The sequence below is a fragment of the Schistosoma haematobium genome, chromosome ZW (genome assembly GCF_000699445.3).
Source record: "Schistosoma haematobium chromosome ZW, whole genome shotgun sequence".
NCBI lineage: Eukaryota > Metazoa > Platyhelminthes > Trematoda > Strigeidida > Schistosomatidae > Schistosoma > Schistosoma haematobium.
The window spans coordinates 40,848,026-40,871,845 of record NC_067195.1 but is presented as its reverse complement, the minus strand read 5'-3'; the positions used below and the strand labels follow the sequence as shown (position 1 = coordinate 40,871,845).

General features: G+C 35.4%; 1 protein-coding gene across 2 annotated transcripts; it reads right to left on the bottom strand.

The window, feature by feature from the left end:
* Positions 1–80: 80 nt before the first annotated feature.
* MS3_00003564 (uncharacterized protein) lies at positions 81–22,114 on the bottom strand. Of its 2 annotated transcripts, XM_051211393.1 has the most exons (5): positions 12,587–12,952; positions 6,006–7,026; positions 4,783–5,232; positions 2,952–3,362; positions 81–662 (listed from the first exon to the last, which is right to left on the bottom strand). In XM_051211393.1, the coding sequence occupies exons 2-5, from the start codon at positions 6,981–6,983 to the stop codon at positions 396–398; spliced, it is 2,106 nt and encodes a 701-aa protein (XP_051071448.1). In that variant the 5' UTR covers positions 6,984–7,026; positions 12,587–12,952; the 3' UTR covers positions 81–395. The 2 variants fall into 2 exon arrangements, with proteins under 2 accessions (XP_051071448.1, XP_051071447.1); XM_051211392.1 differs by lacking the exon at positions 12,587–12,952 and adding exons at positions 17,344–17,522; positions 22,005–22,114 and having other exon boundaries at positions 2,952–7,026.
* Positions 22,115–23,820: the final 1,706 nt, after the last annotated feature.

Below are 23,820 nucleotides of genomic sequence, written 5' to 3'. Positions count from 1 at the left end.
GCTTATTTCCGCAACTACCGCCGGTTTCTGTGGTCAATTTAGAGTAGTTCAGAAAAAAAAACAATTTAAAGACGCGATGTACAGTGATTTTAAATTAATTTTATTTCGTTGGTAAATTTCCTTCAAAGGAATTGATTTACTTACCCATTTGGTAAATATACACTGCGTTTGTTAATGGTTTATCGATTGAGTCGTATTTAAAGGTGATTTCCGGGAAAATCTATTCATCACATTACATTTTCTCACCCCAACAACACATTGAGTAAATATGTAAAAACGCTATATTCGAGTTAGAACTAAAGTCACTTTGTATCACTGTCAACTAATCAATCACGCCTCACGCTGTTAAAATTGATAATTGACTCGTTTTTCATTCCATTATTATTTATGGTAATTCATTTTTGGCTAGATCGCACCATAGCGATTTGCAATCCACGTAACCATAAGTCTAAGTAGTCACTAATTAAACGATCTCTAGTTGAATTCACTGTGTTTGATTTAAGTAAATCATTACAATGCCCATTTATGTGTGGCTTTACTAACCACGTACCGTGATCACATGTTTGGATTTCGAGATGATCAAGATGTGGAGTGCCTTTTTGGTAATTACCTTTTACGTGTAGAATTTCATCCACTGAAAGGTAGGACCAGTTCTTTTTCGTCTGAATTTTATAGAAAAATAATTAGAAAAGGTGAATGAAATAATATACTTAGACATGTTTTATTGTCAGTGTTCGTTTTAATTATTTGGTGATTATAGAATAGTTAGGTAATGAAATGAAATGATCGTTGCCGTTCTATTGTTTAGAGGTGAAAGTATTTTTGTGTTAAATGTTATCAGTATATACCCCTTAGTTTCAAGCTAGATTTTGAAGAGGGACTTCGGTTTCCACTGCCCTACGCATACGGACACAAAACTATCTTTCCTCAAGTTATTTTTTTAATAATATGGATATTTCTTCACTTTTTAGTGTTTGGAGTTCGTCTAGTAGCCAAGACTTCAGTAAATTTCCTACCATTTACTGTGTATTGGATCGAAAACTAAGTCGCTCTTTAAACTAAAATATCAGCTCAAAGTCCATTTTATTATTAGGTCATGCCAAATGTTAATAAAATTCCCAACTTGCTTATAAACCAGTACTTTGGTAATTGACTACAAGTTTTAATCTCCTTAGAACGAGATTTACTATTATTTTTATTAAAAACCGCTTATACAAAATGAGCCAAATTATTTGATAAATTTCTAGAGAAAGTAAGTGTAATGAAATATACGGACTACTTTTCACCCACTCAAAGAAAGAAATGCCTCTAGTTTCACTCTGATATCGATCTTCCAACTTTGTGAATTTAAACCACGTGACCATATTTAAGTTTTATTTACAGGTAGTTTGACAGTATTTAAATATCACTAATGGTGAATTATTTCTTATAATAGGGATCCACTAACTGGAATATAGTTGTCCGAGTTTGTTTAAAACTACACTTGTTTAAAAGCGATAAAATCCATCAAGCCTGACAGTCTGCAACGTCGTATGTCGTTTCCCTTTAATTTTCTTCCACCCACCATCAAGTCACAATAAATTAGACATATAAAATGTCCCCCAGCTACATCAGTCGGTGCAGATTCACAGTTATCTTTACCTAGTACCCTGAATATAACTTCAGCATTCCTCAGTCGGTTACCCAGAATACTCGGGCTTTAAGGGCAGACATCTGGTCTACGTTACAGGTAACCCAAGTTCACTAAAACTAATAAATCCTTCCAATCCATGTATAGATTTCATCATCTGTTGACACACCAGTTCTGACAAGAATTTAAAAATATTGTGGCTAATGCGCTCGACTGCTTCACTTTCTCCTATCACAGTAACTATTGATGCACACCAATCCTGAAGAAAAGTTTTATATTGAAAGTCAAACCGACATTTGTGATGTTTAAGACGTTTAGAAGATTTCATTTTGTCATCATCTTTGCCAAACAGAACTACATCAACTATTTATTGTAAGTCGACAAGTGAATTTCTTCGACACGTATTAAGATGTTAAAACATCTCTCGAAGTAAGTGTTATCTCTAGAGATATCAATGACAAATAGATGGAAGCAGAAAGTTTTCAGCCTTAACAAATAAGATTTAAGACAGCCAACCGCCGATAGTTTACCGTAGGCTGACATAAACAGTAGTTTTCGAGTTAAAGCATTAATTTTGTATAACAACTATCAGTAACAAACCACGACATTAAACGTAGAATACATGTCAGAAAATTCGATTACAATCATCAAATAAGAGTACTTTTTATTCGTGTTAGAACACAAAACTATTGACTAATGTTATCCTGCTATTAATGTTTGTTTAATTACTACAATATTCTATTCGAATACTGTTACTGAGCTCTTTTCAATAAGCCTTCTGGAGAATCGGGATACTTAAAATCGTAAGAAGCAGAATTGGGATTTTTTTCGTTGCTTTGGATTGACTTTTGAGTATTCCTAAACAACTACCCCAAAAGACCTTTACAATACCACTAACGGCGCCCAATCCTAAACGTTTTTATGTTAAAAAATCAGTTGTCGATCGTATTCCAGAGTTTCTAGACTATTCCGCTCACATTTGCTAGGAGTAGTCATCTATTGACAATAGAGTACGATTTTAAATCAGGCATCAATTGATCGCTGTTTCATCCTAATATATAAATCTATAGTAAAATACAGTGTTTTATAAGAACTTGTCCGAGTTATGTCATATCTGTTTTTATAAATGATGTCGCAGTAGGTTGAAAAGTTATTGCATTCCATCGGAATAATTTGTATGATGAATTAATTATGATAGATTCATGGTTATTTTCAATAACAATCTCCAAAGAGAGAAATATTCTGTACAAGATAGTATGGTACCGTTCTAATATACTTGTTCAGTTATTAATCACTCGTCATGTTACGATGTAGAACTTACTCTGGTTTTTAATGATGAAACATCTCTGTAGGATGACTGCTGATTTGACTTTTCGCAACCAGCTTTGAAAATAGGTAACTTTGGCCAACTGATGTTATGCTTCGTTTCAAAATATTTCCACGCAATAAATCCATCTTCTAGTTTAAATTCTCGTACCTGCCAACTTGTTATCCATGCTAATGCACGTGGGATAGTTTTGATATGCTTTATCTTTAGTGTGCCAGTTAGTCGCGGATTCAGGGGGTTAAGCTCGTAATCTAAGTTAATCACGTTTCCCTGTACGGAAGTTTCATGTTTTTTTCTTCCGTTGATTCCTGTCATACATACAGTCCCTGCAGAATGGTCCTTCCAAACTTCATCACTACTCTCACAAACAAAACAATCCCATTGTACTTTTTCGGTATATGCTTTCTATTAAAACAAATGATATAATTTAACCACGAGAATTTGTCAAAGCGTATGTTATATGGACAGGATAATTACTATTGACATAGAATGCTTGTAAATGTTTTCTCAATTTAAAGATTGGATATTTTAGAATACTAGTTCTGGAGTGTTGTATACCCCTTGTTTTCTGTGAAGCGGAATTCAAGTCAAAGATAAATCTCTTGGTGCAATTTAGTCGTGACCTGATTTATTTGTCTGTGAATTCAATTCACTAAGAGATTGTGTATGAATGGTTCCCAGGTATTTATGATTAAGATTTTGGGGCTGATAATGTACATGAAAGGTAACGTATGTACATGGTGTTATATAATAATTTTTCAATACATTGATATTTACGAGTTCGACTATGATTAGTTTCTCTCTACATATACATATGGCGTAAAATCCCGTATGACAAGTAAAAAATAATTGAAACTAGTTTTTCCCATTAAATAAACTTAGCTTAAGAACCATTTTATGGATCCTGCGCAAACTGAAGAGTTCTAAGCTGTTACTCAGCATTCCTTAGTATTTGGTGGCTCTATAAGCGATCTCAGATAGTAATGAAAGCTATTTTTTAATCGTAAAACTCTTCACAATTAACCTCAGCAAATAAATACTTTGTTTCTGCCATAAATGGAAACTTAAATATTCCCAACATGATATTAGTTAGTAAAGTAAATCACTGTATCGATAAGTTTGATCATAAACAGTGTGGATAGGAAATAGGCTACTCTCTAATTAACCACCAGTGATTCATGCATACATTCATCTTCACCGCATAATATCTTGATCGTTACTTTTTCTAGGATAAGCTTATCAAAATTGCAATGTATTTTGGCTGACTTTTCTCCAACGAAATATGTCGTGAAACTTAGTCTATACGGGAACTTATGTAGACATTATGGTTTATTAACTTAGTTGAGTTTTATAAAAAGATTGTACCACGACTGTTGTTTACTTAACAGTTTGTCAATGATTTTGCCATCTAAATAAATTGCATAACTGTTTATTTATCTTAATTTGAGTGATTAAGGTCGATTCAACATCTCTGTTTTGCATGACGTTTTATCTTTTTTTAATAAGTAGTATGATGAAATTCTTGGTTTAAATGAGTCCACTTTGCTTCTCTCTTATATTATCCCGTGTATTTTGATTTAATTACCTTTAAATGTATATAGGTATGTTCTTGATTACTGGATGATAAAAATCAGAACTGTAAGTTTAATCTTTTTTTAGTAATAATTAAATTATTCACTTGAAGTAAAATCTCTTGGATTTCTATTTGTTGAACGTTCATAGACAAAATAACTAACTGAGGTTATGGTTATTTCCAAATAAGGTCTGTCAAAAAGTACCATAAATTTTATAATATTTGATAATTTATTTCGAATAAATCACTTACCGGCATTTTTGTTTTCTTCATTTGAAATAGTTCAAAATAACCAATTTCCTTCAGCTCTTTCAAAAGTTTATCGAGATGTTTGGTTGTTGGATAGGAGTGGGTGGCTATAAAGAAGAAACTCGATTGACGTTTTCTCTTTTTCTTCGACTCTATCTTCAAAGAATTCCATGCATGTATTTTAGATTCTGTATATAATTCTTTGCCTATCAAAGTTTCTGGTTGCCTCAGTGGAGAACCATAAATAGGTTCCGGTCCAGATGTCGCATTATTATTCGTGTTGTGTGGACTGTCCCCATATGTTTTTGACGGGTTCAGATCACTTCCGTGACAGGATAAATTGTGTAAGCTTTCATTTGTTAATTCATTCCACATATTACGTAACAAGCACATTGATGAATGGGTTATGTGAACAGGTTTCGTGTGGTGAAACTGTACTTCCAGTACCAACAACTATGAGAAAATTTAGGCATTGAAATTTTATTTTGCTCGGTTTGAGCTGAGTTTATCCTATATATGATATACTAGGCTTTTGGTGTGTATATATTTTAGCATACCATAATCTATTTTCGTTCTCTGATGATGCTTCGTTTATTGCCGTTAGTTAGGATAATGACAGTACTAACAGTAATAATTCAAGGAAGTAGTATAACTTAATACGAAGAGCAAACCCCGGTACTGAGAAAGGCATAAGATGAAGCCATTTTAAATGTGTATAATGATGGTGAAGCCAGTTAATGTCAGTAGTTACCGGGGCTGTTACCCTTCGAGATTCCAGAGGTACCTTATGAATTGGTGGTAACATAAAACGTAGGTTCAGTGCTACCTATTTCTTCCAACCATCAAACTTAGATCAATGGAATTAAGATACCTTTGGAATCATAAATGAACACAAAAATGTATATGATAATAAGGCCAAGTGAAAGATGATGGGGAGGATATAAAATGGTTTTAGGAAACACAGGCAAAACAAATTAAATAATAATGGTAAATTATTCGATCAAGTGCGTCTCACGAAGCGTGGATCCTTGAAGTATAAGATCAGTCCTGAACTACTCACATTCGGACAAAACCCAGAAATATTTGTTTACAAGTTCACCTAATAATTTACTAACGTTAATTTAAAATTTTTGGATAGGCTAGTATATGGAACCGCATTATCATATGAATTCCTAATTATATAATTATTGTTATCAAAATAAGCTATCTAGTCGTAACTGACATACTTGCATCCAAAAGACATAATATTTTGTTTTCACACTAAAGCATTTGTTTTGAAGTGGTCCAGGGTATAAACATTGAGAATAATGCTTTTGGCAAGCAAAATGAAGGATTAAATTTGAAGATATTTTTTGTAAAGGTTTACTGCTCTTTTTGTTAGGATTGAATTTTAATGAATCGGCTCCTAAAAAATGCAGAGTATTTCTCATATGCATGTCGCTATTTTTTTTAAATATATAGGCTGATACTGTTGATCCTCGGGAGTTTTCTACAGTAATTGCAATCGGAATGGGAAGATGATTATGGACAAACATCATATACTGACTTAGTTTAGCATAGTGACGAGCATGAAAATGTTGAATGGGATCATCGGTTAGGTGCGATGATAGTTGTAAAGCCGACTTAATTGATTCAGATGATTGACTGATGTTAAAGATATCATTAGCTAACGTAAATGAGAAGTTTTTCTCCTTGTTTTGAACTAATCGCCTACTGCTTCTTTGATCCATATGTTGATATCCTTTCCCAGAATCATTTGAAATAAGCTTTTCCTTTTGTTTTTCTGATCTGGAATCCTGTTTATCTGATTCAGAACAATCTGTACTACTTTTTCCAATAAATCTGAGCGAGCTTTCATGTGAAAGTTGTTCTGAAGAGTGCAAGTATGAACTAGTGGCATAAGAATTACTTGATTCAGATAACATGCAAATACTGGAGACAAAGTGTTCACTGAACGTATAATCATGACCATCAATATCACAGGATTCCATTTTTAATTGGGATAAATTGTTTCGATTCTTAATACTTGAGTTCGTACTTCCAGTCAACACTAAACCACTGTACAGTTTCATTGATTCTGTATCTACACGCTGATAATTCAAATCCCAATTCGAAACTCCACTGGTTTCTCCAAAATATAGTTCTGAATCGTTTGATTTACAACTTTCAGACTGAAACGAGAACATAGTTGCACCAGGAACCATCGTTTTGGAAAAACTGTGATTAAATTTTACTGTATTTAGAAACCTGAAATCATAAGAAATATGTATGTATAACTATATATAAGTACCAGTAACAAGCCTTAATTTCCTGCCTCTGTTTTGGGAATAAACAGAGACTCAAAATATAACTCACGATAATGTTATAACTTCTTTAATTGTTCATGACGTACCGAGAGCTTGGTAAATATCTACAGACTAGTAAAACGATATTTCATTTAGGCAGCCATTTGTTGTCCCTACAACCTTGGATAAATCATTGGAGAAATTAACACATCCATAATCACCACGAAATAGCTGACTTTTTGAATTGTATAACCTAAATCAGTTTTTATTTTTGTCCGGAACATTTGAATCATTTTCACATTTCCCTTAATCACTTTCTCGAACAAGCATAAATTATCGTCTTGTAATTTCTGACAAAACGTTTCTCTCCTCAACTTCAGGTTTATTCTTGTTTTACTACTTCGAATTCTCTTATTAATGTACTGCAAACGACTGTCTACTGGGTCAGCAAAGGGATATATTGAATTTTATCGGAGTAAGCTATGTTGCGCAGGGCTATGTGAATCAGAATTGAACAACCAGTTTCTGCTTCCTCGTTAGATAGGTGGTTTGTCTGTAGGCGTTATTTGAACTCGCGGAGACAAAGTAGATAAGCGGGACATATTCCAATCGCTAAATAATCTCTGCCCCCACATTTAATCCACAAAGCTCTACAATATGCAGATCGGTTGGAACTCCTAAACAGCAGGTTATGTGAAAATCAGGATAAATATGGGGTGGCAAAAACATTATTTTTGCAACACTAACGGTTTAAGTTTTCTCTAAACTGTTTTCACATTTAAAAGTAAATTTTCATCTGGTAACAACAACAGAAAGAAATAAGGTGGCCGTAAAATTTTTAATTCATCAGTAAGCTATATCTGAAATCGTTGAGAGAATCATCTTATTTCTGTTCGTTTAACATACAGCTTCCAAAACCTGATAAATCATTATTTTCTCAGATTTATCAAACCTGTTCGTATAATAAAATACCAAGTGAACTAATCGATCGTCATACAGTCAGTGTTTCTGGACACGAAGATTTTTATTACGCTAGAAAATGGAATATGAATTAGGAGTAGTAACACCTAATCACAGTATCGTCTTATTTTTATTAATTCGTACAGCCTGGTATCATGTTATATTGTATAATTAACAGTTTTAAAACCAGATGAAATATGTTAATTGGTAAGTTATAGCCAACGTAAACAGTTAAAATGAGAATTTTAATGATTATGCGAAAACAAATCAAATTATATATTCATCCGCTTTATACGAAAAAAGTATTGTTGTTACCGACTCATAACTAAGCACTAATCAGTTCAAATGTATTACATGGCTCATTAGTTACTTTATGGATTGTTCCATAATCTAAATAAACATCAACTAGTAAAAGACACTTACCAAGTATATAACTAACGTTTCGAAACGAATAATACTTCTTTATCACTTGTGCAGAAGCATATATTTCATGAAAACAATCAATAGTACGAACTGTACGTAAAATAAAACTAGATCTAACTTATAAATTTTTACACAGAATATACTTTTTGTTTGTACGTAGTTTTCCAGCCTACATATGCATGGAAAAAAATCAAGAGCACTCAGTGGGTTGGACTATGGCCAATAGAGGAATCTAGGACGTTCATTTTATTTTGTTTGGCGGGTTTGCCTGGATCTCAGCGTTAAGTTTCGGATCATATACCTATTGCTTCAAACATCAACATCTTATTCAGGAACCTGCTGAGTCTAGACGGGTACTAAATTGTTTAATAGGTACTGATTTATTTGTAGTGGTTGGCATTTTCTAGTTGTTGGTGTTAAAGGACGCAACTCACTAGTCTATACTGGTACATGTATGTCATAAGCGGGTTACCCGGATATTTCCATTTAACCACAAGTTTTAAAAAATGTTGGCTTGTAGCTAGTAGTGGAATTCAAGATACCTAGTTTGTCCCGTTTGGGATGTATCGGCTAGATTAACCTTTATCATGGTGTTTATGGCAACCCCGTACCTATCGCATAAAAAGGCCCATCCATTAGATTGAATTCGGAAATTTTATGTTGGTATGCTGCATACACTAATTATAATAGTGTAAACCCAAATTAACATTTCTTTTGCATTTTAATTCTAACAGTTCACTGGGACTTCAAGAGGACAAATCTGCAGTATAATTGCGTCTGTAAAAATTATCAAGATATCCAAGACAAAGTATTCCTACCTTGTTTCCAAATAAATGTAATGTAGTCGAAATAGTCTGTGACAATTATCTGTAGATATATAAATCAATTTAATGAAAATGTAGATTCTAGATAACAACGACGTAAAATGAACGCCTCTATAATTTACACACATTAAATGTGACCACATTAAACCACCCCTTTAAATACGTTGTAGTTTGAAACCTTTGTTATTATCATCATAATTAAATTATTTTGACTTTTAATTATTTGTATAATTTATCAATACACTTGAAATTCTTATACATGACCTTATACACACATTTTGTTCATAACCGGAATGCCGGTAGTAAATACGAGTAGAAACGCAAAAGATATATACTAAAGATATCTTGCACATTTTGCTCATCAATATTATTTCAAAGGATAAATGATTTTCCTGATCTTTAAATTACATTAACCAGGACGATAATCAAATAATCATGGAATTACAGCCGTAAGAACAACTTGTAGTGACATACTTTTATCAAGAGAACGCGATTAGTTTAATGAAAACAATTATTTTTATAACCGATTGTACCAACGATTGCTTTACTGTGCTCGTTTGTTTAACTGTGCTAAAGACAGCCATATTGCTCTTCCATTATTCTCCATCACTGTTTTGCGGTTCGTGACCCCGTTCGCACGTACTTTTTCCTGCCGATCCCGCTTGTACCTTTTCTTGGCACGATCTCAGTATTCATTCGATACCACGAGATCGCCAACGAATAAATCTGGTTACGTTCAATCTTCGCCTTCTGATTTATTTGGCACATGTTTCTTTGTAGTGGTCTTCATAGTCAACTGGGACTCGACACCACGCTACAAACTTTTTGTCTGTTTAATAATTTTCTATACGATGCCGATACAGAACAAAGAAAAGGAATCCTTCATGTTTAATGACTTAATATAGTATTTCGCTTTTTCCAAGTTGGTAGGCTTATTAAAACTCTATTTTCAGTTTTAATATACGGTATCGTGTGATTTACAGTTGATAGAGTTAAGTTCTGTTTAAGAGTAAACAGTGGAACAATAAATATAAATTGATGTATCAGAATATATTGCCACAAAACCGAACACTTAGTTCTATTTATGATAATGAATACAGATTATTATTATTGAGACTTGAACTTCAACAGTAATTTATTGGTATAGTGAAAGAATCGTATCTAGACAACCAGTAATCCACAACACCCGAGTTTCAATCTATACAATACACCAGTATAATATGTTATTTTATTAAACTCAAAGATAACTAGTAAAATATAGTTAATACACTGATTATCAACTGTGTTTCTAATATTTGGTGAATTCCTGAATTGTGCAGATTTATTTCACAAATTCATCGTACCCTTTTCTTTTTCATAGAAAGTTTTAACATTTCTTAAGTTTTGCGAGGATACATCGACATTTTCGACGGTATGCCTTTTAAGCAAAACCAGTCCAGACTATGAAACCATTGTGCATTCTTGATGCACAGTCTGATCATGTTGTCTAAACTGAAAGTGGAAATTACAGCCATCGTTAAACGAGGAATTAAACTAGAATGTTTACACATGCTAATAAATAGTGTGATTAAGAATTTTAGATACCAGAAGGGGTTTTTGTGGATATTATAGTAATTTTACTGATTGAGATCATGAGTTAATTAAAGCTAGACCACTATGGCAAACCTGAGAGCACTGTACGGCTATTTCGTTTAATTGTGGTACCCCTCAGCAGTGACCAGTGGAGTTCAACCGTGTCTGTTGTGAGATAGTATCTCACTGAAGACAATGGTGAATATGTCGCTCAATTTCGCGGACTGGTTGAATTTATACATTAACACCGTCGGATGCCGGCTCAGTGGTCTAGAGGTTGAGCGGTCGCGCGCAAGACCAATAGATCCTGGGTTTGAGTCTCGTGAGGCGGGATTGTCGGTGCGCACTGCCGAGGAGTCCTATAGTAGGACCAAGTAGCCTTCCAGTGCTTCCAGGTCTTCCATGGTGATCTAGTTTCAATTGACTCATGATCTCAACTATTAAAATTTTAGATACCTCTTTAAAGCGATTAGAATCTGACGCGCAACCATATTTATTTGCCTGAACTAAATTTGATAGTCATCTAGCTGGAAGTGTAAAATTTTGAAAACAAATGGCTTTCTGCTTCTGAAACCACTTTAGTAGTGTTATTATCTAATCATCGTGAATATCTTGACCAAATACGATATGATCATTTTAATAACCTTTTATACGCTGAAGTCCTGCTCAGAATTTATCCATATCAATTTAGAATATCCTTGAGAAAGCACATCAGCCAAACTTCAAAAAATTATATCAAAATAATCTCGAAGGTATAGTAATTGTAATAAGCAATTCTACTTTAAAAATGTCGGCTTTTTGGAAATTTGTTTCATCTACCTATCGTGAAGAAGCTTTTGGATTTTAATTAATAGATAAATTGCGAAGCTCAGTGAATGTTGAACTTATCATTAGTCACCTGTTTAAGACTTAAAGCAAGAACCCATCCATTCATCAATTTGAGTTTCAGAATGGAGTGTGGCAATCAAGATATATTCACAGCACGGAAAGTAAATTTTAACGTGTTTTTCATAAAGTCGTTTAACTATTGTTATTTCTAGTCAAACATATAAATTTGGTATGCGACTCTATTTCAATAAATAATAACATTTAAAAAAGGAACAAATTAATAAGAAAATATCACGACAAAATCGAATATCTTAAAAAGCGATTTGCATATACCCATAAAATACGTCGAATCGATCGACATGAAGTAGCTCCAGCTTCTTCCTGACCCTTCACAACATCTAACACTTTCCACTTCCGTTATGTCCTGTGGCCCGTCAAATATTACGTGAAAAAATCAGTCAGAATACTGACTTCTGTGGCCTTGTGCTAAACTAAGGATACGTCAACCAGCGCGAATAGCCTTCAGTCAACTCTGTGTCTTTATTGGGCCTCCGTATCGTAGCTTCTTGCCTAGCCCAGCCTGTTCAGTTCAGAACACAAATGTCAGCCTCCGCCAAATGAATCGCATACTTCAGACAAACGTGGTTTATATACAAGGAAACCGGACGGCATCATACCATAAAATGGAAAATAAGAATTGTACGTGGTCCAGCCAAAAGTGGATGTGAGTGTAAGAGACTGTAACTAATAGATCGGGAATGAACTAAGTATAGCAAATCGTATAACAATAGACAACTAGTCAAATGAAAGCTTCTGATAAAAGGAATATATATATATATATATATAATCTAGTTACTTAATAATTATCCAACAAGAATGTATGTAATAATAGTCCATAAGTAATTCCGAAGTTACCATTCATTTATTCTTCGTTCAAATATAACAATTTGTAATAACACGATGTCTTAGTCATGCCATTCACTTTCGCATAGAGAAAACGAGCTAGCAGAATTTTACACAATTACTTGTAAATATTGATATATTTATATTCATGTCTGCACACGAAAATGCATTACAGTGATTAGTGGAAATCGATTATCGAATTCACATGATCAATTAGCCCGTAGAAAAATTAATAAATAATAAATAAATTTATTGTGGCAAGTGGTGAAATGTGTTTTAGCATCGTAAATGAATAATATGTTGACATACATAATTATTTCACTCAGTAAGAGTATGGCGTATTCGTTACTGAACCAGCTGACACGTAAATAAATGGTGCCAAACTTTAGGACGTTTTAGTTGTATCTCACACTAAAACTGTGTTTCGTAATTTCTAGCAGTGTGTCTCTTACTATTTAGAGGGATTGAAGATAAAAAATATTCTCTTGATTGATAGGATACTTCTCAATATTCACAAAGAATAAGGAATTAAGGTTCCCTGATAAAATACTATCCGTTTTTTAGTGAAATGCTATTGCTGACTTTATCATTTAGATTTGAATACACAATAGGATTATTATTACTTGCAATTATATAAATCCAATATCCATAAAAAAATAATAACTGTTTGGACTAAACTTCTTAAAAGATAAGATGACATTGCTCATGAATGACGTTTTCATATTCTCCACATACTGCAATTTATACTACATGATCATTGTTTCGTAAGCCTTAGAATACTTATTATAGTTTTATGAGAGGCCTTCCTCTAGTATCACTGAATACAAGCCCCTAACTAATGATAATTCTTAAAAATATTAGCATCTACACCAACAAGCAGGAGAGCAAAGTCACTTCACTAAACAGTATTCACATTCACAACGGTTTCCGCACCGAAAGACCACAAAGTTTTATGTTAACAAACAGAAGCAAACGAAAAGACTTTTGTTATTTTCATCTTTGTTTGCAAATAGTATCCCTCGTACTAGATTAAAAATAGCTTGCAACTCCTAATATCAGACGTTTAAGGTAGGCACTGTTTTACTACTTTTGAATCTAAGTGCATATTTTGTGTTTCGATGTACATAGAAGAGCCATTTAAATGACTACTATGCTCTTAAATAATGACGGTTTAATACGTCCATTCACTTTCCCATGGTCGCAAAAACAGAACCCGCTTTTGATAGATAGTATTTTACAAACAGTACATACCGATATACCATCATTTAATTTTTATTATCAAAGTAGTAACATGCTCTTCTAAAACGTCTTGCACAGATGCAGAATTATTTACCATTCTGAACTTTCCGTTATAAATAATATAACTCAACCCGATACATAAGAAGATAAATGACAATTATTTTCCTAATACAAAACAATCTACAGTCTATGTAGTCATAAGTTTACGTTTTTCATTAGAAGCTTCGCAGTAATTTCAGCATGACATCTTATGTTAGCCATCAATATAGTTTTTTCCTTCCTGGAAGTTATTTCTCGAGTAGCAACAGTTCATCAAGAAATCTTTAAAATAAGTGAAATGCATCAAAAAACGTGAGCATTTTTAATATATAGTGCAGAACTCGATACCAATAATGCTGAAATCGACCAGTGGACTCACAGAAAATCACCAAATAAATCATCCTTAGCTCCTCTTACAATTATTGCTTAGCATTTGAACAAGAAACAAAAGTCATGTGTTCTTCGTTGTCGTGATAGTCACTTGCTAAAGAAAATTATGCATAAACATATCTATTACTCTTAAAACTTTAACATCTGCTGAGTAATTTATTTCCTAATCCTTCTGAGTACCGCTTCTGATATGAACAACTAAAGCGTTAATTACACTAATGAACCATTCAAATTAATAGGCGATATTTCCACACGCCTACTGCATTATCACTTTTGATTGATGAAACGCTAGTGAAATTCAAAGTAGTTTTTTAATAAATCGTTATATATATTGTTTAGTACATAATAAAACAACGTCACCAATTTACATACTGATTCATAATTCTCGCTACTAGATCCCATCTGAAATAATTCCTGACTACGAAACGCATTATTTGGTTTATCACCAAAACCAGTACTTTGCTTCATTACGCAAAAACTATGCGCTGTGGCAGATAGGACGTCCAATTAATTGATATCATTTACCCTTTGGTAAATTATGGTCATGACATCATAAAATCGTCATTTCTTGGACGGGCCAGTTCCTGCAAAGGTTTAATTCAGTAGGCACAAATAATTCGATAAGGGTCAGAGAACATTTTTGGTCGCCTCGAGCTGAAAAAATACATAGTTTGTTAAACAAATGAAGCTATAGTCATTTGCTAAGAACCATCTTGAAAATAAAATCAATCATTCCCTCTGTGCCGATTCTAGAGATTCATATTCATATAATTTATTAATAGCATGATTTTGGTAATTTCAGTTGAATTGCTTTGATCATACCTGTTTTGTGAACTGTATAATAGAACTTTAAGTAGTTGTGGGTGGGGTTTTTCTATCTTATTATTATTTTCTTGGTTGAGATGCTCAGAGAACCCACTAAGGTAGATTTATGATAGATAATAGCCTACCATATTTAAGAAATTATCTGTATTTCGTTTAAGTCTAAAAGATTGTAAGATTGATGCTAATAAAAAACCTAACCTCAATGAACTGTAAATACAATAAAATTAACGGTTATAAGTGCGCAACAGTAGTGAGCAATTGCTGTACACATCTCTAAAACAATAAGCTCACTGTTTATAAAGTGACTAGTCGATGAGTTGTCTATACTTATGCTCACTAAACAATTGCTTTAAGTTCAAACTTCTATATGTTTGACATCAGAATGTCTTAGTTATAGATTGATTTGACTCTCAATGTGTGAGATAATATTTACAAAACATGCTGATTCGTCATTGAATATCCTTTCGATTGCTCCCGAAAAGGAAAGTTCAAGCAACACATTATTTGTATGCATTTTGAAGGCACTGTAATCAAACTCACAATTATAATCTTGATGTGAATTTTATTCAATGTATAAATGTTCAGATGGTGGACAAGTTTACAGTTATTTAACCGGCGTTTGGAATAACTTACCATGGGATTAAATACACATAGTCAACCATAGTAAACTTATGATCATTTACATTATACTTTTGACTTATAGCAACAAAACAATAATACACACTACAGTTAGTTACCTAAAAGTTGTTTCATGTCACAATTATTGGGAAATTCAAACGGAACACTTTTTAGAATCGTGCATTTTAAAACGTTGTTTTGGAAAAGATCAGAAAAGAAATAGGAAGTTGGTTGTTCGAAGAGAAATGTATCGACTTTGTCCGTAAGCTTATTGTCTGCATTTTAGTCTACCGCAATGAATGAACCAAAAATTATATGCAAAGAAAATTATCATAAAAACTGAAGTTTTATTTTAGCAAAAGGAAGAAGTCTGTTTAAATCCCTGTAATACAGAAAACAAACGAGTGACCTGGATACTTGGTGTGTAGGATTACTGATTCATTGGAGTTATCTGTATACTTGTTTAAAGAATTAGCTCAGCCAATTGTCAGCTGCCATATGTATATTCGTTCAAAATAACCCCACGAGCTACGACTGTTTCGTCTGCTTTTATTGCAGGCTATTAAATCATTTACTTTAAAAAGTCATTTCCAAAAACACATGCTTTTTCTGCTCTAAATCAATTAATTTTACTTAAGTTCAAAGTTTAGCATATTGATGCAAATAAGTTTATTCTCAGTAGGAGATAAGAAACACTGAAAACGGTATTCTACATGTGATCTGAGCTATAAAAGAACGTAAGTTGTATAGCTGTATAATGGTGTCATTCTATTGGCTGAAAGGGTTTACTATATTTCAATCCTTCACGTGTATTTCTTATATTTCTTCTTAAACATGACATTAAAAGGGAGATATACTTAAATGGATATCTCGGATTATATGAAATATGCAGTCACCCAAAATCCCTGAATAAAAGATGATATATCGAATCAATTCAAGATGCGAGTATAAAAGATAAAATGAGCGTGCTTCTTCTTTCTAAACAAAGACCGGCTTATTTCAGTTATTTAAAAACTACCTTAGGTGGACAGGTACGCTATCCAAGTGGCAGTAGTTAATATAATCGAAATAATCATTCAACATACATCAAAAGACTTAACACGGCATATAACAGTAATAAATGCATTGGATAAGTAAATAAAGTTGATAAATGGTGAACGATATACGTGATAATCTGCTTACCACTTACTCTAGAAGTTAAATCAGTTATTTAAAATACTTCTTTTGAAGTACGGTTAGTGTCGTAAACTGGGAAAAACTTATAAAATGTATTCTCGTAATTCCATGATAATCTACTCATATGTTTTTAGGCAGAAAACTAGCTTTTAATTGGAGTTTTATTATCTTACTTCTAATAGGAGAAAGAAGGTCACAATACCAATGCTGTTTTTATTAAAAGACGGATACTATATACTTGCTTTGGATTTGTTTTCGTACTTTTTTAAAGAGTCAAAACCTGATTAGCCAGTCACACACTATTTCCTCATCAAATAAACGCCTAGATAACAACGAGCAAATCGTGAAGTAGTTTGTTCCAGTGAAACTCAGAAGGAAAACGTAACAGAGTCTTTATGTTCAATGTGTCTCAAAGATCAAGCACGGCGAAACAAAACGTATTAAATTTTTTCATTAACCAATGTATTTATGAGAAGACCTACCTGTTCTAGAAATCAGAATGCCTCATAAATCCATGTATCAATTCAAAATAAGTCAGTATCAAGGAATAATTACTCAGAACTATTACTCCAACACAAGCAAGAGCATAATGCAAAATTCTTCGGATATTTTTGAGCTGTCTTTAAAATTGGTCACATTTCGCAAAGACTTTCAAAAATCCCTTTAAACGTAAAATAAAGCAAAACGTTCAAGGCCCAAAAACTAGTTAAACAATAGCAACGTAATGTAGAAAAGAAGTGGTTATGATCATAAATATTTTATGTCGAAAACTATATAGATAGGTGCTTTATCTGTGTTCCGTAATTACACTATAAAAATTAGTGCTGATTCTTTAAGACCAGCAATGCACTCATAAGATTATGAAGTAGGGTTACGATGGCTTAAGTCAGATCATATATAAAACAATGGTCTATACTTGTTATGCGACCGAGTATTTAGAGTAGAAACAAAACGTGAGTATATACAAATGAAAACTTACGTTTGAGGACAAAATACGGAACATTCGAACGCACTTCTGACCGTATCATACAAGTTCGTATATTCCCAATAATTCTAGTATAAGCGTTAACTAAATGCCTCGTTTAAAACGTCCTCAACGATCTGTTAAAACAATGCATGTTACGAAATCGAACTATGTCCAAAAATACTTTATACGACATAGTCATATGACAGATTGATCAGTACTCACTGTTGAATCATGTACTTATCATCAATTGAATCACTGTTGTGTATCCAAATGTATAAATATGTACTTCCTATATTTTTTGTGCACACTCGGAATAATCATTGGTCTACTATATTTAGTTAGTGTCTCATCAACGAAATATTCAGAATTTCTAACTATGGGCATGCATATTTTTGAGACAGTTATCAGGGATTTAGTGTAAAAGTTACTGTTGTAGTGGTAAACAAATCCCCAATATAAATAGATCTGTAAGTCTTCGACATTGGATGTTGACCACATTAGTTTTAGTGGACTAAATGGTTCAAATGGTTCAAATGGTTGTGGACGGAATAGAAGAAGCTTTCGCTTAACAGGCTTCCGTGTCTAGTAGCAGGGGATCACCAAATCCTCCAGGCAGGAACCTAGGTATGTTAACAATAAAAAGGAAAAGAAATTAGTAAATCATAGTGTGATGCTGTCCTTGGTCCTTAAGAATAGGTCAAGTTGCCTCTTAAAGGACTCCTGAGAAGTCGCTTGGACTAGCTCGGCCAGCAGCGAGTTCCAGCTTTTGACAACTCTTAAGGAGTAGAAGTTGTGTCTACATTCCGTCTTGCTATGTTGTGTTTCCAGTTTCTGGGTGTTACCTCTTAGGTTATTATTCGAACTAAGCTTAAGTAGGGGTTTGAGAGGATGTCCAGAAGTGTTAAGAATACTATAAGCCATTAATAAATCACCTCTAAGACGCCTATATTCTACTGGGTAAAGGTCTAGTGAACGGAAGCGTTCTTCGTAAGGCTTAGATTTGAGTCCTCGAACTGATTTCGTGGCTCGCCGTTGGATACGCTCCAAAGTGACCTTGTCCTTTTGGAGTGAGGGGGGGAGTACTATGTTTCCGTACTCTAAATGGGGACGGATGAAACTATTGAAGATTGTGTGGAAAGTTCTTCCGTCAAACTGGCCAAAAATGCGCCTCAACGTTACCAGTGCAAGGTTTGCTCGCAAGGCATTTTTGTCACAGTTAGCGTAAGACTTTAAGTCGTGGGGCACCAGGACTCCTAAATCTTTTTCGACTTGGGATACTACTAGAGAGGAGTTTCCTAAGTTGTAAATGTAGTTTGCGACATGTCGCAGATGGACTACTTTACACTTTGAAGTGTTAAAGGTAAGTCCGTTATCGTCTGCCCAACTTTGAAGTCGAGTCAGATCCTCCTGAAGTACCTGTATATCGTTTTGGTTGAGTATCACTCTCCAAAGTTTAACGTCGTCGGCAAAAAGTAATAAGTCTGACGTTACCTGTTGAGGAAGATCGTTTATGTAGATCAAGAAGAGAAGAGGCCCTAGTACTGAGCCCTGGGGGACCCAACTAGGACATTCCATAGCTTGAGATAAAGTGAAATTAACCCTAACCTTAAAGTGTCGATTTTTTAGGTATGAAGTAAGCCAATCGATTAGAGGTGGTTTGATACCTAGTCGTTTGAGCTTGTTGATAAGACACAAGTGATTAACCTTATCAAAAGCTTTTGAGAAATCAAGGTAAATGACATCAACCTTTCCCTTGCAATCGAGGATGCTTGTCCATCTGTCCACCGCAGTCAGCAGGTTGGTTATACAAGAGTAACCCTTCCTGAAAACATGTTGGGGTGAGAAGAAATTTAAGGACAGTAGATAGTCGTTTAAACCGTCGCATATCAGGGACTCCATGAGTTTTGAAGGTAATGACAGAAGAGCCACCGGCCGATAACTTGAAGGTTCATTGCGTCGACCACCCTTGAAAATTGGTGTGATGTGAGCCAACTTCCAATTTTCCGGTAATTTGCCTCGGCTAAGCGAGTGTGAAAACATCACGCTAAGCGGCGTTGCCAGGATTGAGGCTGCCTCCCTCAGTATGGCAGGATGAACCATATCCGGGCCAGGAGAAGTGTCAAGTCTTAAGTGCTGCAGTTTCCGGAACACCAAGTCAGCGCTTAGGTCCACTTCAGAAAGTCCTGTGGAGTTGGAGATGAAACTGTCGTCAATAAAGTTGATGTCAGCCGGTTGAAATGTTTGAGAGTAATGGGCCGCCAGAAGGTTAGCGGCGTCGCCATCATTGTTGGTCGGGCCGTTAAGACCTAGCAGTTGAGAAACTCGTGTTTTGGCTTGACGAAGAGAGGCTGCGTAACGGAATAGGCTTCTAGGGTTAGAGGCAAATTTGCCCATAAGCTTTGTCTGGTACTGAAGCCTGTCTTCTCTTATAGCCTTCGTGCATATGTTCCTGATATGTTTATATTGCCTATACGCTCCATCGTTATTAGTTCGTTTGTATTCCGCCCAACAGTGTCTTTTGCGGCTTAGCAGGCGAAGGGTACGGTTCTTGATTACTGTAGGTGGCTTGCAGCTTTTGGGGACCGTTTGAGGAACTGAATGGTCTGTAGCACATAAGAGCGTGTGCAGTAAGAAGTCCCAATGACCATCCACATCGAGTTGAGGGTGAACATCCCAAACCACCTGTTGTAGATAGTCATGTAGAGCTGGCACATTCAGCCGTTTAAAGTTCCAACGCAAATTATTGTTGGGATACCTTAGCTTAGTTTTGATGACAAAACTGAAGGCTATGACGGCATGATTGCTCTTTCCCAGAGGAGCCAGGATTGAGAGGTTGTCGACTAGGAATTCTTCGTTAGTGAATACACAGTCTAAGAGCGATGGTGTCTGACTGTTTCTCCAACGAGTTGCCGACCTCACATTTTCATATAAGCCCAAGTTATCGATGAGGTTGAAGAACCGAGCTTCAGTTGAGTTGTCGCCTCCAGTGTACGTGTGTTCCGCGAAGTTGACTCTAGGGAGATTAAAGTCCCCTAGAATCAGGATGTGTGTGAAACCGAGACGGATAGAGCGGGATAGTCCTTCCAGCATACGACTATCGTACTCGGTGTCGGCAGTTGGCTTCCTGTAAATGACTCCGACTAGACACCTCGAAGTACTAGACAACCTTACAGAGCACCATATGGATTCCTCAAGATTGTTAAACTCGAGGTTGTGAACCTGGTGCACCTCCAAGCAAGAGCTTATGTATATGGCTACTCCGCCCCCAATTCCTATTTTTCTGTCGTTGCGGAACAAAGTCATCCCAGGTAATGCTAACTCTTGGTCCGAGAACTGAGAAGATATCCAGGTTTCAGATGTTCCTATCAGATGGGCCTTGTTAGCGTTGCTAAGTTCACGTAGTTCATCCAGTTTGTTTGGTAGACTCGCGGCGTTCATATATAAGCAGTTTATGCTTTCAATTTGGAACGCGTGAGCTTCATCCTGTTTTTCTGTATGAACCTTATGTGAATGGACGGGTAGCCCACCTATATGAGGTTTGCCGAGGTGGTAGGCCCTGTCCTTTACACGTTTTTTTATCGTTTAGACAGTCCACAAGTGGAATGGTCAGCTCCAACTTGCCTTTGTTCTTGGTCCTGACTTCGTATGGCCTGTCCGGGTGCATGTGGATTCCAGGTGGCAATCGACGTCTATTAGCACGAAATGCTTCCAGAACTGCAGCCGCCATGTGGGAAGATGGGAAGGTTATCTTCATTAGACGGGGTCTAAGATCACCGTCCTTCTTGGCTAGTCTCGTCACATGCTGAGTCAGTATGTGTTTGAGCCTCAAGGACTGTTTGATGAGTTTCCATTCCCTGATGTCAGAATTTGATTGAGTAGGGTCTGCATTTTCCGGTATACCTTGGACAATTATGTTTCTTCCGCGGAAGAACTTCTCGCGAGATTCTTTAGAGACGTTTCGTATGATATTGCGCTCAGAGTACGGTATGTCGGGCAATATTCTTACGTTACCATCTGATTTCAGTAAGTGACTTGCTAGCAAGACGTCCTCTACGTCGGTAGCATTCTTAAGTGTTACTCGGAGAAGCCTCGGGTGATTTAGATGGTCTATACATGTTATGCGACCGAGTATTTAGAGTAAAAACAAAACGTGAGTATATACAAATGAAAACTTACGTTTGAGGACAAAATACGGAACATTCGAACGCACTTCTGACCGTATCATACAAGTTCGTATATTCCCAATAATTCTAGTATAAGCGTTAACTAAATGCCTCGTTTAAAACGTCCTCAACGATCTGTTAAAACAATGCATGTTACGAAATCGAACTATGTCCAAAAATACTTTATACGACATAGTCATATGACAGATTGATCAGTACTCACTGTTGAATCATGTACTTATCATCAATTGAATCACTGTTGTGTATCCAAATGTATAAATATGTACTTCCTATATTTTTTGTGCACACTCGGAATAATCATTGGTCTACTATATTTAGTTAGTGTCTCATCAACGAAATATTCAGAATTTCTAACTATGGGCATGCATATTTTTGAGACAGTTATCAGGGATTTAGTGTAAAAGTTACTGTTGTAGTGGTAAACAAATCCCCAATATAAATAGATCTGTAAGTCTTCGACATTGGATGTTGACCACATTAGTTTTAGTGGACTAACCTGAAGGCTCTCGGTCATGCATCCGCACCGGATCACGAGTGTGAACGCCATGCTCAACATCCCCTGCAATCGCTAGTCAGTCTAGATCAGTCGATCCTCGATATACTGATATCCTATCAAAAATATCTTCGAACAACCTAACGTCTGTTTTTTTATTTCACTTGGTGGGTACTATTCATATTAGGTGTTACTGGTTAAATCGTTGTCAAACTCCAAATACTTGTGGAATCTTCGTGGTATTTACAACTTGACGGTTGCTTTCAAATGCAAGTCTGTCATACATAAAGCAGGCTTGAAAAAGCAATCAAATTCCTACGGCGTATGGTGATTACCATAATATAACAATCATAACATCCTTCTGTCCTCAGGAATGTTTTTGCATCTTTTTGGGATTAAGGAATGCGAGACAATCTCCACGAGGCATCATCAGTCATGTCGTTTGTGGTATGAACTTTATAAACGCACGTTTACGAACGACTTATTGGTTCTTTAGCGTCTGACGTATATTTGATCCACTCCAGAGTAATTATTTCACCAAGAACATAGAGTTCTCTCGGATCGGAAGCAATTAGTTAGACATTCCCAGACAGACCATTGATACTCATAAGATTCACGCACTCAAAAACGAGGTGACTGCTCTTCTGGATTTCCTCAAGTAGATCACAGTCTGGCATCTATCGTCTTTCAATGGGCTGGAAACTCTCTTGTAGAATTATGTTCAGCTGCATGTCATTGATGAGGCCCCTACAAGATCAAAACTTGGAAAAGAACAGAGAAATCAAACTGCAGGACAGGGTCAAAAACCCATGCATCACAATAAAGGATATATTTGGGAGATGACCAATTCTTCGGGTAATATTTGATGTAAGCTACCTAGTCGTCGTAAAGGATGCTTATCACGATGTGCTGAAACATTATTTTATACGGATGTGTGACTAAGCACCTCCAGCTAGCATGAACTTAGTAATGCTAACCAGGTCAACATAAATGCCTTCGAGTCACAATGCTTTGGGTGGTTTATTCTGCATGGCACACGCTTGAAGATGGCACAGGTATTCAGTGTTTGACAACGCCTTTACCAGTAACACCTTCTAATATAACTCGTACTCACCAAGAGAAATCAAAAGACAGAATCGAGGAGATCAGAAGTTGTATTTGACGATTGCCAATATATTGGAATTATCTGATCTAATCTGGTTAGCGATTGCAGTAGCAGTCGAGCACGGCATTCCCATACGTGATCTGGTGCGGATGCATGACCGAGCGCCTTCAGCTAGATGAGTCCACTGAAACTAATCTGGTCAGCATACAA

What these genes read in the sequence shown, in the direction of transcription:
- MS3_00003564 (XM_051211393.1), bottom strand. Translation starts at nt 6,983, where the DNA reads ATGGTTCCTGGTGCAACTATGTTCTCGTTTCAGTCTGAAAGTTGTAAA. An exon ending in TGAAGAAAACAAAAATGCCG is followed by an intron (nt 3,363 to 4,782) that starts GTAAGTGATTTA and finishes TTGTTTTAATAG; the next exon opens with AAAGCATATACCGAAAAAGT. An exon ending in TTTCATCATTAAAAACCAGA is followed by an intron (nt 663 to 2,951) that starts GTAAGTTCTACA and finishes TATAAAATTCAG; the next exon opens with ACGAAAAAGAACTGGTCCTA.